This window comes from Phalacrocorax carbo, chromosome 2, assembly GCF_963921805.1.
Source record: "Phalacrocorax carbo chromosome 2, bPhaCar2.1, whole genome shotgun sequence".
NCBI lineage: Eukaryota > Metazoa > Chordata > Aves > Suliformes > Phalacrocoracidae > Phalacrocorax > Phalacrocorax carbo.
Genome location: NC_087514.1, coordinates 98809373 through 98825977, shown reverse-complemented (window position 1 = coordinate 98825977; position 16605 = coordinate 98809373). Strand labels below are relative to the sequence as shown.

The following is a 16605-nucleotide window of genomic DNA, read 5'->3' as shown; positions in this document are numbered from 1 at the left end:
TTTCCACAGGGTAGGTCTGTTTCCTTAACAACCTTCTACCGAACAGCAAGAAACATCATGAACATGTGCTTCACGAAGGAGCCTACAGTAGCTGAAGTAGAGGTGAGGCCAACACAAGGGGTGGTAAAAGTTTTTATTTCAGGGGACTGAGTATGGGGATTCAGTGTAGTTGATGTTCAGGCATTACCATAAGCAGTTTAAGGCTGTCTAGTGTGGGAGAAAAATAAATAGTTAGATAGGCATAATACTTCCTTTTAAAATTTTTGACACTTCTAATAAAGGTGTTGATGAACTGAGGAAGAGAAAGAAGTCTTAATCTGTCATGTGCTGAAGCACACGAGCCAAGAAGATCTAAGTTCCCTCTTACCACTTCATTGTTACTTTTAAGTATTTGTATTCTTAATTTTAAGCAACGTTTTATGTTGAATTACACTGAGGTCATGAAAGCCCTGTAAATTTCTGGGGCTTATGTTTCAATGAGGTATACCTTGTTCAGTGAATTAAAAATGCATTACTGCTTTTTCTTTCACAGCAAGAATATTGGCGGATAGTGGAACAGAAAGATTGCCATGTAGCAGTGCATTGTGGAAAAGTAGATACCAACACCCACGGGAGCGGCTTTCCTGTGGGAAAATCTGAACCATTTTCAAGGTAAGATCACCAAATCCACCCACTTTGTCAATTCGTGCCAGCTGCCCCATTGTGCTGAGTGGAGGTGGGGGAACGAAGCCGGGAGGGCAGCTTGGCACCGGGGATGTTGACAGGAGGAATGTGCGCTGACATGTGTGTGCCTCTGTGTCACCCCTCGAACAGGCATGGGTGGAACCTCACAGTCCTTCCTAATAATACAGGATCCATCCTGCGACATCTTGGTGCTGTGCCTGGTAAGCAAGCCTCTTTCCTATGTTTCCAGCAGGTGTAAATGTCCTCTAAAAGTTCTGCTGTAGTTACCAAAGTCGTCTCCGTCTTTCTGGCCCCTCTGTTCGCCAGCTGACTGGGTAGACACGCGGTTGTATGTAGCAGGTGGCATTTAAAGGAATGAAGGCAGGTGTGCAGGTAAAGAATTAATGAATAGTTGAGACTCTATACCTGGGAGGAACCAGTTGTACTTGCAGTATCCCTTTCTGTTGCTGCCAGTACATTGGTGTTCTTGCTTTGTGTCAGGGTGATGAAGTAGCTGTGCTACTTCCTTACTTGCAAACCTGGTCTGTGGCGCTGGGCAAAGCAGCAAACAAGTTTTCTGAATGAATTGTCATCAGTGCTCCAGCTGTATATGTGCCATTGCAATTTACTGGTAGAAACGTTAGCTGAAAGCAGAATTCAGTCTCCTGTGCAGGTGTTGAGCCTGAACAAACCAGCAGGAAAACAGGGCACCTGTTTACAATACACATACACTTGACAACATGAAGCAACCTCCTCTGATCAATGGCATTGAGCTTCAATTACGGGTATTTGTAAATTCTCTAAAGAATAAAAATTTTTAACAGCTATTAGAAAACAAATATGTTCAAGGGCACTGTAACTGACTGGTAGATATTTTGTTAGTGGAAAATGCTGAATTTGTTAAATTATTCTCTGTCAATTAATCACTCTGGTAGGAAGATTTAAAACTTAAGGGTCAGCTCGCAGGTAGAACAAGATTTTCAACTGAAATGCCCTCTAAAACTGTCTTCTAATTAGAAACTGCAGTTACTCAAAACTCATTTTCAATCTCTCTGTTTTAGGAGTGACAATTCCTTGGCTAAATATTGGCATGGTCTTTTCTACCTCATGCTGGTCTCGAGACCAAAATCACCTTCCATACATTGACTACTTACACACTGGTGCTGATTGCATTTGGTAGGTGTTCCTGCGTTTTGTTTTCTTCGCATTCACCGCAGCGGCTGTCTGTAGGCTGGTGTTAACAGCAGCTTGTGTAATACCTTGTGCATGAATGAATCTCACCTAGAAGGTCCAGTGTGTGCGATTACAGCTTTAATGGGAAAGTGTAGGATAAACTTAAGTGTTCAAACTCCTTTTCCTGGCAAAAAAATTTCACTTTATCTTCCACGCTCTATTCTGAGATATTTAGCAATAAACTGTTTCTGCTTGACATAGGGTTTAATCTATGGAAAATTTTCATGACATGGAAGCCAAATGACAGCTAGTCAAGGTAGGCTTTCCTTAGGCTGACAGAGAGAGGCTTGTCAAGCTAGCTCCATATTGTCACTTTTAAAATGATTTAATCCATGCTCTGGCTAAATAGGCACTGCTTTCTCATTTTACGAAAAATATCTTGAACTCTATGTCTACCAGGTCCCTAGTATTTTCTGTCATACGAGTTTTTTTCATCGTCATATGATAATAATTTTTAATATGATTACACACTTACCAGTTAGCTGCTAGCTGCATTTTGTATTTTGTAGACACTTCATGCAAATAGGCTTAACACTCAGCTTATCAATGGTTTTGAACATGGTGAATCCTTCCTGGATTCAGTGCATACATGCTATTACAGATGAAGGTGAGTTAGATTGCAATGGAAGTACAACAGCTGATAGAGGTTTAGAGGAAGCAGGTGCTGCTGGCACGTCACGTGCCTTTCTGCCAGGTTCCTGTGATATTGGTGTTACTGTCCAAGAGGATCGTCAGTGAAGAGCGATGAATGACAAGCAATCTAACTGTGTTCCTTGATCAGAGAAAATGCAATAAATGGAGAAGAAAAGTTGTTTAAATGGTGCCCACCTGCAAAGGTGACAAGCTGGTTCCCTTTCAGCAGTTTCCCTTTTGAACCCTGAGCTACGGAAGCCTTCAGCTCCTCCTGTGGTGTGACAAAGGCTTCCCCCTGTGGTGTGACGGGAGAAGGCCTGCAGGGACCCTCTTTTCATCCAGGAGTCCTTGTGGTGGCAGAGTCAACTGCACTTCATTCACCTGCAAAGTGCATACTTCAGTCTTTACCTTTAACTGCTGTATTTCCCAGCTGGTGCTGATGTCAGCGGCGCTGACCCAGCTGTCACTGGGGAGGCACATGGCCCAGAAAAAAGGATTTAGAATCTTGGAGGAAACCCTTAAAGGAGGAGCTCCTTTCTCTAAATATTTTAAGTTGGAGGTGTGTATGTGATCATACCAAGGGGTAAAGGTAAACGCTGGATTATGCTGCAGACCTGGGAGTTCTGTCGCTTTCTGTCATGGGCATTTCATGGCTCTTCCCCCTCTTCTGTGAATCAGGAATCTATAATCTTTTATAATAATACACTATCAGAACAAATTACTAAGCAAGCTATGTTGTCCTCAGTCTTAGGTGAGTCTGTTTCTCTCGCTGACATTCATCTAGTCTTAAGTAAATTCCAAACAAAAGGTGTTCAGGAATCCCATAATTAAGTTCTGAGGCCACTCTTCATACTGTGCATGAAAAAACATGTGCTTTTTGAGTTTGAAAAGATTTTTGGGATTGAAAATGAGGCCAGCCAGAGTTTCAAGAAAAGCTACTTTTTCTGTTTTTCCAAGCCAAGAAGAATAAAACCAAAGAAACCATTTGCTTTTTCTTGATGGGCTTACTTATACATACAGGTACATAGCTTCAGGTGTACTTGTGATTGCCTTCATGAACCATGGCCAGTAAGCAGGAATAACTCATCAGAAGGAAGATGTGAAACTCCTTTGTCTGTAAAAGCTACTCTTCAGCAGGGCTGACATGCTGGTGTCAGGCTAATATGCATTATTAACTCGTTACAACTTTTAATATTGCAATAAAGTACCCAACTTTATTGAGGAAAAGATTAATTTAATAACTCTAGGTCTGGTGTAGTATCTGGAGTAGCCCTGACAGCGTTGCCTTCAGTGACTGCTTCAGTAATAACAAAGCAGGCAACTGAGCACCAAAGCTCTTCATAGTCTTGCCAAGTCCACTCAGCACCCAGAATTCTTCTCTTCTGAGGACAGATCCCTGTGGTGGTAAAATCAGTGGTGCTTCATTTACCTATAGATTGCTCAGCCCACTGTCCAATCTCTCAGATTTACCTCCTGAAGAGGAAACACAGGAGAACTCAGTTTTCATGTAGGGCAGAGGTCAGTGACCTAACCTTTTTTATTCAGGAAGGATCCTCAGAGCCCATCAAAAGAAAATCGTGTTCTGCCCAAGACACTCAGAAGTCTATGCTGGCTGCTTATTTCCCATTTTTATAGACACATGAAGAATTGCGAGTGCATGAAATGGCAGCAGGTGCCTCAGTCCTGCCAGTAGTCAGATAGTCCCATGTACTTCTGTGCTGCCCAACCTCTTCACACATCCTTCCTGTGCTTTTCCTAAGCCCACCTTCTGAGGGTCTGCATGCTCAAATCTTTCAGCTGTTCCACCTATATTTTCTGATTCTAAAAGAAAAGAGTGGGCTCTGCCATGTTCTGGATTTGAATTTAAAGTATTTTTATCACCATTTAAAATCTGTTATTATAGTGTAACTAGAGTAATGCTCTACACACATGCAGCTGTTCTGCAGCTGTTGCTGTTAGCAGTGCAGGTACTGCAAAGTATTTGATACACAGCGCGCATTTAAAATTGCTCTTGGGACTTGATCCTCATCAAGATGAGGTTCTTCCACCTCACCTCTCTATAACCCTAGGATTTCTTAGCAAGGTCCTAATCGTTGTCAACATATATGTAAGGAGTCAGTCTATATACACCTGGGCAACTAGCTCACTGGAGCCCTTACTGTGGCTACAGTTAGCTCTACGAGTAGATATTGTCACCTTTTCTGGTTCTCGGCTTGAAGATCAACAAAGACAGATCAAAGTCATCATCAGTACTGTGAACAGTAATGAGATGCTCAAATCACAGGAAGTACAACCTCCTACAGGCTAATCAAGCAGGATAACTGTATGACGTATATGGAGTTAATATTAGCGCACATTACAAGCAAGTATCCTGACAAGGTCTGTAAGGTCAGCAGAACGCTTTATGAAATTGGTGGAGAGACTGGGTGGATGACAAGAAAACTGCACCCTTTCCCCAAAATCTTTCCAGATTCTTTCTCTTCTCTTGTTGCCAAGTTTGGAAAAAAAATCTCTGTGCGTGTGTGTCTGGCATGGGCACAGATGGGCTCCAGATTGAGGTCTCATTGCTTAAAGTGAGCTGAGATAAGTCATGATAAATCTGGAGGTGCTTTTTATTTGCCTGAGCATAACAAATCCAAATAAAGTAATGTCACAGGTAAAGCCCAGCATGGCAGCAACTCAAGGAAGGCTTGGGAATCTCAGGGTTTGCACTCCGTTTCCCACCAAGCTGCGCTGCTCAGTTCGCAGTTGTCAGGTACCAACTACCAGTCTTGGGAACAGGTATCTCCTGGGTGGACATAAACCATTACCCTTCTGGAAGGGTGAAAACAAGAGAAGTGGCTAATTGTCGCCATATCACCTCCCTGCATCCGGCAAAATAGCAGTTCTCTGGATGTGTGAAGCTAAGACCTGAGACTCCTACGCTATTTCTTGTCACTTCTGCATAGGGAGCACTGCTGGCAGTGAGCACAGAGGACAGCTGCTTCCTTGGCTTCTAAAGGAGAGGAGGATGTGCAACTCGGCATATACCCAGCAGAGTTTTAAATCTCTCTTGCTGCTTTGGGTGCTCTTAGGTCTTTCTTTTGTTGCAAGGAAGGGGAGGGATGTGGGATTTGTTTAGTAAGCAAGGCAAGAAGGTCTTAAGCTATTTTGTGTACTAAGAGTAATGGCGATTTGTGGCTTCTTGATTGTTATGAATAGAAAATGTTATTAAATAAAAAGATCCTTTGGTTGATGCACAGGTAATAAATACAACCATTTATGATAAAGTTAACAACATATATCGGTGCTTACGAGATGCAAAATGCTGCTCATAATTAGCTGTTTTGGTGCCATTAAAACGAACATCATTCTATTGCTGATTTCTCTCCTCTGATTCTACAGAGCACAGAGTTTTCACATTTCTGTTTTGGGGATTTTGTGTCCCTTGGCATCTAGTGAACACCATCAGACTGAGTCTAAATAAACAGCTTTCCATAAATCCTCAGTGTTTTACAAAAAAGAACTGTGGGAAACCCTGTGTTTAATTTCTTTCTTGTAATCAACATCCTGGTCTGAATTGCCTGTTACTGTATAGCTGTGGACTGTTATTTACTCCACAGTAAGTCTTTCTCTTTTCCTCTGACAAAACAACAGGTATTGCATTCCTGCTGCGGAGGAGAACAAACTTGATGATGTGGTACATACCCTGCTGCAAGCCAATGGCACTCCAGGGCTGGAAATGCTTGAAAGTAATGTAATGGTAGGTTAACACCGGGAGAGGTTATTCCCATTTGAGAACCGAAGGCTAATCAGAAGGCTGGTTGGTTGGGGATTTCTTTTGGTTTTGTCTTACGCTACAAGGATACAGAGGCTGTTAAAATCTGGCTACTTTTGACTTGCAATGTTTACCCACGTGGTATTTTTCTAACAAGGCTCACATGTTAAAATGTCAAAATAAAAATAAATGTGGCAGTATAGTAAATGCCCATTTTTAGTACTGCCCATAATGTATTTAACCTCACAGAGGGAGTGTTTTGTAATCAATTAATCTGCGATGATTGACATTTTATGATGCCAGCATGGATATGAGAAGCCTAATACTTCAAAGGTTTTCAATGTATTTTTGGCTCCCATGTTTATTTTGTGGATAAAAATTTCCATTTAGTGTATCTAAGGATAAATCTGGGAGCCCACAGCAAACACAACTCCCTCAGCTATCCTTGTTAACACCTCTAACAGAAGTGCAGTAGTGAGGTGGATTCAATGCCAAGTCTGAAAACATCAAGGCGGAAAACTGAATGGCCCGTGTCACTTTTCTGTAGTATTAGATAGTATTGTTTTGAGGCTTTGTGTTTGAGACTGTTTGGTGAGTGACAGTTAAACTGTTGGTTTCAGAAGAGCCACTTCTGTAATTCTCACTCCAAACACTAAGCTTCAACATGTGCAGAAGGAAAGAGAGAAAGCGAGCAGAGCTGTTAGCAGATCACAGCTTTCCTCCACAAGTAGCACGTGGCGGTAGCCAGCAAGGAAGGGGATCTAACTGTAAAAGAAAGTTCTGATGTTTTGTTTTGTTTTTCTTTTATGTCTTTCTAGATCTCCCCAGAAATCTTGTGTAAGGAGGGGATCAGGGTGCACCGTACTGTACAGCAGAGCGGGCAGTTTGTTGTCTGTTTTCCTGGATCCTTTGTGTCTAAAGTGTGTTGTGGCTATAGTGTTTCTGAAACAGTGCACTTTGCTACCACCCAGTGGACAAGTATGGGTTTTAAAACAGCCAAGGTAAGTTGAGAAGGAGTTAAAATGGATTCACGGCCCTGCCATCTAAAACAAACCAGACATTCCAGGATTGATAGTATTGCGACGCTATTACAGCTACATCTATTTTTGTGGACTATTAAATAAAAAAAGGAAAAAGTTCTGCAAGGCATAAGACGATCCAGTGTTTTCAGAAAAGCAACAGAGGTAGTAACTGATACCGAAAAACTTCCGTATATGTGAAAAATTCAGAAGATTGTTATGCCTGCAGCCCAGTTTGCGAGGAAGCTTTTCAAAAATCCCTTCAGAGCTAATGATAATATATTGCATTATGCTTACTAATTTTTTTTAAGTGATGTTTTCTAGAACTATTAGAATCTCAGGTGCAAATATCTGAATAACTGTGCTTGTTAGCTCCTGTGATAGGCAGAGTCAATTAATACTCACAGCTGCAATGCTTGTCTTTCTCTGCCCCTTTATTCAGGAAAAGCTGTTGATCAGGGCAATTTCAGTTTTATTCGACTTGAAAAACCTTAGGTTCACTGACCAGCCCATCCCAATACTAAGCTGTAAATAAAACAAGCTTCCAGTTCCCTTTTCACACAACTGAGGCAGGTTGTCTGCAGAAACAAACAGGTGGATCACCCAGTCGTCATGATTTTGGCTACGTTTCTCTTTCTTGGGCAAAGAGTATGTGTCACTTATTGTGTTCGCAACCTCCTCAAATACACTATGGGTTACGGATGCTATTTTGGCAGCGTTCGATAGCTAAGCCACTAGTAAATGATCATTTACAGCTTCAGACCAAGTGGTTAGTAAGTAATTAAATGTAATATGTCCACCGTTAGGTTTTGGTTCTTTAGGGTTAACGGAATTCTTCCATCCTGGTTAAACTAATTGTATATTAACTTAGTTTGAAATAAAAGGTTATTTTATTACAGATTTATTTTGGGGGAAGGTGGGAATTGTATATGTGCATAGGCAAGGAATGAGAATCCTGAGCTAACCTTTTTTGTCTGAAGGTACGCAATTATATTAACTCCATATGCTGTATTTATAGCTCTACTGAACACTTGTTTGATATTGTGAAAATGCCACTCCTGTAAGAGACAGAAATCACTATGCAGCAATTAAAAAGCTCTTCTTGGTGCCTCAAATTCTGAAGAACAGTTTCTTTTGGTTAATTTTTAAGAGCTTTGTACTGGGTAAATACACACTGACTGAAAATCCAGCAGATTCCAATCTATGATAACGTACCTTGGAGAGTGAAGTCACAGCTCTCGCGATCTTTACAAGAACCAGATACGTGTTTATATCAGAATAACTCTGGAAAACACGTACTGCATTGTTCTTTTCCTCCTTCTTTTTTTTTTTTCCTTCCCTTCCCCTTCTTCTTTCCTCAAACTATCTTATGTTTGTTACTCCCTTAAATTTTGGAAGTTCTTCCTTGGTTTCTTCACTTTGCCAAGGCACTTTGCCATTTTCAAAGGCTGGCCAGGATTGTGCTTTTCAGAGGTTGTAAGAAGTTCTGTGTAACGAGCAAGATTCCCCTTTTGGACTGTTAATGAACTCTCTGACAAACAACTGTACCTTCCTGTCTGTCCGTTCTGAACAGCAATATTGACAGTTTTCAGCTGTTTGATACATTAACTTTGTTTTCATTCTGTGATGCTGTGACCTGATTTTTTTATAGTGACTCTCTTTATATTACTAAACAATGTTGTTTCATTTCATGTATTGAATGGCTGCTCAATCTCCTTTAATATATGGAAAAATGAAATTCTGCATCTGAAATTGCATTGTTTTCAGTTTATAAGGAATTGGGATAATTGTTGGAATAAAGGAGTTTGCATAAAGCCTGTGTAAAGGGACAGACAGGTTTTACCTAAACCATACATGGAACCAGGGTGTTGGCTTTAAAAAAACACCATAAGAGCTCTTGAAATTTTAAACTAAGGATGAGGAGAAGGTTTACAGGTGTGGTGGAAGCATTTGTGTTTGGAATGGCAAAGAGGAAACTCCATATCCTCGAATAAGGTATTGGGCAAAGTCAGTAAAACTCATTTAGGAAACAGGAAACAGAAGATTGGACTTAATCAATGCATGCTGGTCTAGAGGTTTGGAAATGAGAAGGGATGTCTGGTTTTAAAGGAGGGCTTTGGTGGTATAGGGCCTACCAGAAACTTGGTGGAAAGAGGTTCAGCCTGTACCGTAATACAAGAAGTAGGAAAGGTGAAGTTAGCCATCCAGTTGGAGCAGCACTGCTGCACAGAGAAGAGAGCTTACAGTCAAATAAACCAGGTTTAAGTCTGTCACCATTGACAGAGTCCATGTGCACAGATCTTCCTGTCCTAAAGAGGAAAAGCATGGTATTAGCACTGTGCTCCTGACTGTCCAGCCAAGATGCTGGCAGGGGATTTATATGTATCCCCCCAAGTTTTAGTTTGGGTGAGGAATGTGCCTTTAAAACGCCACACAGTTACCATTCCTTGGTTCCTGTCACAGAGCTGCCTTAGCCTGAGCAGACTGGGTTGCTTTCAGATGAAACCAAATGGGAAGAGGCGCTCCAGAAGCGCAGCTGATGTCCTCCAAACACTGGTGGTGATGTGGCCACAGGACCAGGCTAGACTGCTCTGAAGTAAAGCCATCGGCTTTGCACACACACACGTCCTGTGGATGTTTGGGTCCTCAGCATCAACTGTATCGCTCTGCACGTCCCCTCCTGCTTCACCGTGCTGGATGGTGTGTAGTCGTAGTCTGTGTCATACTAAAGGAGATGAGAGAAGCTGCGAGGACAGGACGTACGATGATGATGGGAAGTGCTGGTCTCCTCCCCCTAGCTTGGATAGTGGTTGTGTTGGCGTGCGATGCAGAACCCAAATGGCTTCAGAGAGCAGCTAGTCAGGAAATCCACAGGAGAAGAAACTGTCGTCTCGCTTCTCAGTAATGGCGGAGCCAAGTTCAAAACATCACTATCAAATAGCTGTGCAGTGATGGTGAGCAGAGATTAAGAACCTTGAAAGAGCAGTAAAACGCAAAATATCCACTGCTGTGGTGTTTCATTTCAAAAGACAGCCTCGCATAATACCAAGGAAGCTTGTTAAATTGAGAATGCAGAAAGAAGGGTTAAGTCTTTGCGTGCAGCATAGAAATTGTTTAAAGATGCTGTGTTAGAGGCTCACAACGCATGCACGTTGCCTAGAAAAAAAAAAAATTCAAAAGGCAAATCCCCACTAAACTTGGCACGGCTAAACACCAGGAAAAAGGAGTCTGTCTGAAATGAGACCAAAAAATCCCTTTTGTGTCCAGAAGACAAAAATGCAAATAAATCAACCACTCTAGCAAGATGCATGTAAATACACACGAATGCAGACCAAAAAGAGATTTTGAAGAACAACTCGCTAAAGGCCAAAAGATAAAACAAATGTAGAACAGAATGAGACCAGGGCAATCAACATGGCTTTTGCAGTGAGGTCATGGCCTCCAGGTCTTGAAACTTTTGGAAGGGTATATGTCCAGAGAGATCCAGCTGACAGAGTCTGTGAGCATTGCTGGAAGACTTCTGGCAAGGTTCCTCAGAAAAGGCTCTTAAAAGAAATTTACCTGCCATGGGTTGAGGGGGAAAGTTCACACATCAGAAAAATAACTGATTTAAAGAGAAGCAGAGGATGGGAACAAATGGTCAGTTTTTATCACAGAGGGAGGTCTCCTTATTTGACAGACACAGCAATGGACTCTGCAAGCTCTTGCTACTGAGAAAAGAGGTCGGTGGATTCTTATGGAGCTGCCAGCCAAGTGCTACAGAGAGGTTTAAAAAAAAAAAAAAAAAAGAATGTTAGGAATTGCAGGGAGAGAATAGAGAGCAAAGCAGCAGCAGCGCTGTGGCACTGTGCAGGCTCTTGGTAGAGGCATGGCTTGAATACTTGTGCAATTCTGAGTCCCTAGTTGCAAAGGGAATATGGAGGAACTGGAAAAAGCACAGCAGAGATTAATGATTAAAGATATGGATTAGCCTCTGCCTTAAATGTAAGAGGACTACTCAGCCTGGAAAATTAATGACCAAGAGACATATAAGATATGTCTGATTGGATCACAAGTGGCAGGATGATGATAATTATAATATGAATGTTTGCAGTCTCTCAGAACATTGAAAAACATGTCATTAAAAGAAATTGTTAGGCAGTAGGTCAAAAGCAAACAAAAGTCTGTTTTAAAATACTTGTCTTTGTATTTTAGTACTGTATGGAAGAGAAAAACGTACATGGATTCAGAAATTCAGATAAACGCACAGATCAGTGAGTTGTGCTAAACGCAGCACAGACCCGTCTCGGGCTCAGGAGGTCCCTGAGCTGCCAGACAGCAGGAGCACACCTCGCTTTTTTTTTCCCAGCCACCCACTGTGGCCTTTTATCCTGGCTGCGTCTGTTGCCTGTGCAGGCTTCTGATCTGGCTTGGAGTGGCTGTTCTTACGCAGCCTTGCACAATATGCAAAGCAAATCTAATGTGCAACACAACTTCTCATACCACTCCTAAAAGTGCAGCTTTTTTGACCCAAGGCAGGTTCTAGCAGAACCCCCTGAAGAACACTTTTTCTTACCTGTGACCCTCTTTGGAACACTTTTTGGTCAGCAAAGGTTACTAATCCATTTTATGATTATATATAGTGGTTATCACTTCAATGTATGCAATTGGTGCTATTAGAAATGATGAATTTGATGATACTCTGGTAAAAGAAACACCAAGAGCATGCAATTAGGGTTACAAAATAGGGTGAAAAAAATTAAGGGTAAAGATGAATCTTCGGTTTTGTTTGTGCCAAGTAGGTATTTGGGTGGGCTTAACTCCTAACCAAAATGGCACTCTAGTTAGTGTCATTTCAAAGCGCTCTGATTCTGTATAAAACAAAACGTATCTCTTCAGACACGGGGAAAACTCTAGACTTTTCCCAACTGCACAGTAAATCAAGCAATTTGCTTACACAGAGAGGAACTGGTAACGGGCAAAACTGAGCGGAACTGAAACCCCCCCTTTCGCCTGTTGTCTCTTTTCCCTGACATCTGCCTGATCTGCTACTTGTCTCCCTGACTTTTAAAAAGGTGCAAAATAACAGCAGTCCAGGGCTTCGAGCAGGTCAGAAGAGTAGATCTTTACTGGATGGCTGAGAGTGCCAATAGTGTATTACTGAGCTTAAGTGACTGGGCTCCACAGGAAAACTATTTTTGGGGGAAAGAATTTTGAGGTGTTTGTTGGTTCCTCCACTTCAGTTAACTGAAGTGCTAATCTATGCCTGGGCATCCTTTTTATTTTGCTCATTTTCTTGACCTCTTTCCTGTCCTTCTCTTTTCCACTGATGAAGTTCAATTTTCTTTTTTGAAAAAAAGGTGTACCTGAAATGTGGTGACGCTGGATTAATTGCAGTTTGCTTCAATCTCTTTGTATATGCAGACTTTGCCTATCTTTTCTCTGCATTAACTTTCACAGTAAAGCGTATTAAGAAAAGATAGCATACAGATTGATTTCTTAGCACATATGCCATCATATGTTTCAGATACTTTTTTGCTCTCTACTGGTGACTTTGAACGAAAACAAAATGTGTTTGTGACTGTCTAGTAGCATGCGTCTGGTTTAGGTCTTCGAGGGATTTTTTCTGTGGCTTTGGTTCACCTAAAGCATGTGCAGAAAAAATCTTCCCATAGTCCTTTCAACAGGAAGACCCAATTCAGCAAAGCACTTGGGTGCTGGCTTTCCACTGAAAGGACTGATTTGTAATCAGCATTTATTTCAGCGTGGAGTGAGGTGCTGGATGCAAGTTAGGAACATAAATACTCTAATTTGGACTTTAGAAAGCTCTTACATTTGGGGTTTTTTTAAAGGCTACTTTTTGCTATGTTGAGTTCATTCTTCATAACTTATTTTTTGAAATTTGCTTAAGAACTAATTTGGCAATTTCTGTCCCAGGAAATGAAGAGACGACGTATAGCCAAACCATTTTCAATGGAAAAGTTGCTATATCAGATTGCAACAGCAGAAGCAAAAAAGGAAAATGGACCGACTCTGAGTACGATATCATCACTTCTTGGAGAGCTCAGGTAACGAATTGGGGGCCTGTTGTACCTATTTTGTTTTCATTGACAGACTCCAGAGGTGGATGCCGTAAGTAACCATTTCAGACGCATGTCTTTCACCTACTTAACCAAGCAAAAGCCCAGCAAACATAGTTGAAGACAGCCACGTGGAAGAAGCAGTTTCCTTGGCTGTACCTGATGTGAGAGTGCCCATGGTTAGGATGTCTTGGCCTAAGAATTCCCTACTTTGGGCACCATCAAACAATTAAAACTACAGTTTGCTGTGGGTTTTTATTTTGTTGCTTCTTGGTGCTGAGGGTGAAGATTTCCTGATGCGTTAGGTGAGCTACGTGGTGCCAAGTGGTTAAATAGCTTTTCTTCAGATTTTCAACCTCTTGGCATCAGTAGCCACTGTCAATCCATGCTTGTAATGGGTTTTGCACCAGGAACCCTTGTCCTCAGCATCAAGATTGTTATACTACAGTTGTAGAAGGTACTTCGTATACAAAGTTGTCTTGCTTTAAACCACTGAAAAAGTGAGCAGCTTATGCATGGGTGCTAACGCATCTTGCATTAGAGCTTGAATGTTTTAAAGGAACAAAAACTTCACGCTCCTTTTTCTCTCCAATGTTCAGGAAACATGTTTAGGGTTTCTCTTAAGATAGGTAAAAAAGAAAATATAATGTTGCCTGGCTTCCTGTGTAATGATCTTCTCTTTTGTTCCCTACCATGTAGTTGCTACCTATCTTTCAAGTTTGTGACAACTGGTACTCGAGATGTCAAGAAAGTTTTGATGAATGGAACCTACAAACTGTATTTAACTAACTAGCATGTTCATTTGGAAAATTTCCAGTGACATATTGAAGGGGAAAACAGCCCATGTGTTGTTTTAGTGTTCAGAAAGAAATACAAAGAGGTGTGCTGACTGCTTTACCTGCAGCTGGTTCCCCTGTGGGAATAATCACTTCCAAGTGCATTTTTTTTTTTCTTGAAGAGGAAAAGTCTGCAAGTGCAAAAGGTGAAACAGAAATGTTGGTGCTTGCTGTTAGACCATCACATCGACCTCTATCAGAGTGGTTCTCAAACTTGTTCTTATGCTTAGGTTGGAATTCTCTGGAGGATATCGGTCCTTCCTGTGGCTGCTTGTGTAAAACAAAATCCCAAACAGCAAAACCTGAAAAAACCCAACCAAAGTGGAATGCTGTACCTTTTTTTTTTTCCCTTTGTTTTGTTTTGTTTTGTTTGTTCTGTGTCTTTTGCTGCCTCCTCTCCTAATCTGCCTTGGTTGCTCAGTTTGACCATGCCATTTGCTTAGCTTGGCTCTCCACCCATCTTCAGCTGTGTCTGGTGGTGAGCTTTTTATTCTCCCCTTCCATCTGCTCAGCTCACTCCACACTTGCTGTCTTCCACTCAGCTGCAACCGACCTGCTCTCCTAATGCTGTGTAGTTCAGCATAGGAAGTATTGTCCACCCTGCGGACACCGTGGGTGAAGGGCGGCTAGAGGGCTTAGTCTTTACTCTTAATTGACATCTCCTTCTTTTTCCTCTGGGTGTACAGCAAGATCTTCGTCTTTTGGCACAATCACTTGCCCTGCTCCCCCTTTCCTGCCTGAAGCACCTCACGGCAGCAGGTCCTTGGTTCATCTCTGCCTCCTGATGAAGGTGGCTGTGCTACTCCTGACAGCAACGGCTCCTCCTCCTCAAGGTGGCTTTTGGCAACTTCAGGAATGACAGTCATGTTAGCCACATCTCCTGACTCTCCACATGGCCCCGAGCAACCATCGACCTCCAGGAAGTACTCAGCAGTCCCCAGTTCTCTGTGGAGCAGTTTGAGAACCACTGGCTTGATACAGTGGTCGCTGTTAGAATCCGGAGATAGCTTGTGCAATTAGGCAGCGTTTCTGTGGTGCTGGCTGTCTCTTGCCATGCGTAGGGAATGGCACCAACCTCCAACAACACTCAGGGCTTTGCTGTGTGGAGCTCAGGTTTCAGTGATGATCGTGGTAAAAGGGTGATTATACATGGCTTTGCGGTGGTACGAGGCAATGCCAATGTCTAACTGCATAAAACATTCACAGGGACACGGAGCTGAGGCAGCGGCGGCAGCTTTACGAGGCAGGTCTCCACTCTTCAGCGCGCTATGGCAGCCACGACAGCAGCAGCACGGGGATGGATGGAAAGAAAAAGCCTCGAAAGTGGTTGCAGTTAGAAACGTCAGAGAGGAGATGTCAGATTTGTCAGCACCTGTGCTATCTTTCCATGGTGAGTAAAACCCTTTGCCACCACTGGGGTATGGTCCCCCCTGTTCTAATACACTCTAATGGACTGTAAGCATTCGAGAGACAGGACGCGACCAGAGAGTCATCTCATTCACTCCACGCAAGACACAGAGATGTTGATTTGGTTGCTGTCAGAACATTTATCGCCTTGGACAGCGGCGACGTAGGCAATGGTTAAGTGTCGGCTTAGCTTTCCTCCCCCTGTAAGGGAGGGATAAACTAGTTACTCAGCCGCTCTTGGACGCCCACAGGCATCTCCGCATTGCATGAGGAGGGGTAACACCGATCCCTGCAGGGTAGATGCAGCCTGTCCGTCAGGCTAAGATGCTGTTTGCCAGCCTGTCTGGTCAAAAATAGAAGTCACGCCCATAAACTTTCTCTCTTTTTAGTAGTAGCTGCCTAAGAGCTTTTGAAGGCGTGCTAAGTGCTGTGATGACACTTTCAGGTTTTTAGCTGTATGCAGAACACCCAGAAATACAGCAATTTCATTGACAATACCAAAAGCCCCTCCCATAACCTTCTGTACCATTTAATTCCAAGATCAGATATTTAAATAAACATCATTCAGTGTGTGTGAGTCCATATTCAGTCCTTTTTCTTTCTGTCATCTTCTGTAGGTTTTTTGGTTATAAATGTTAGGTTTTTGCTGGAAATACAACGTAACTGTTAAATGATGAGATGTAGCTGTTCCCCTCTCTAGGACAGAAGATGCTGAGTTTGTACATGTCTTTAGATCACCGAGCAGCTAAGACATGTTTAAGTAGGAGTAGTTTGAAGTAACTTTAAAATGAGTTTGTTTAAAAAAGCCAACGAACCAAAAGCTCTTAATTCTGGTCCATTCGCTCTGGAGTAAGTGTAATCGAGTGAAGGGTTTTTCCCTGTCATTCTTAACAGTAATAAGGGACAAAAAAGTAAACTTGGTTGTCAGATTCCAAGCTGCAATTGCAGGCTTGGCAGGTAGCCAGCTGAGCAAATGTGACCTTGGCTGAATGAGACAG

At 42.2% G+C, this 16605-nt stretch overlaps 1 protein-coding gene across 3 annotated transcripts in view; it reads left to right on the top strand.

The window, feature by feature from the left end:
* JARID2 (jumonji and AT-rich interaction domain containing 2) overlaps nt 1-16605 on the top strand; it is a 226087-nt gene that overhangs the window by 204903 nt on the left and 4579 nt on the right. For all 3 annotated transcript variants that reach the window (XM_064443643.1, XM_064443644.1, XM_064443645.1), the window contains 8 exons: nt 10-102; nt 533-651; nt 814-884; nt 1725-1839; nt 6166-6271; nt 7105-7287; nt 13222-13352; nt 15407-15590. In XM_064443643.1, the coding sequence (XP_064299713.1) occupies nt 10-102; nt 533-651; nt 814-884; nt 1725-1839; nt 6166-6271; nt 7105-7287; nt 13222-13352; nt 15407-15590 (1002 nt within the window). The remainder of the gene's footprint in view (nt 1-9; nt 103-532; nt 652-813; nt 885-1724; nt 1840-6165; nt 6272-7104; nt 7288-13221; nt 13353-15406; nt 15591-16605) is intronic.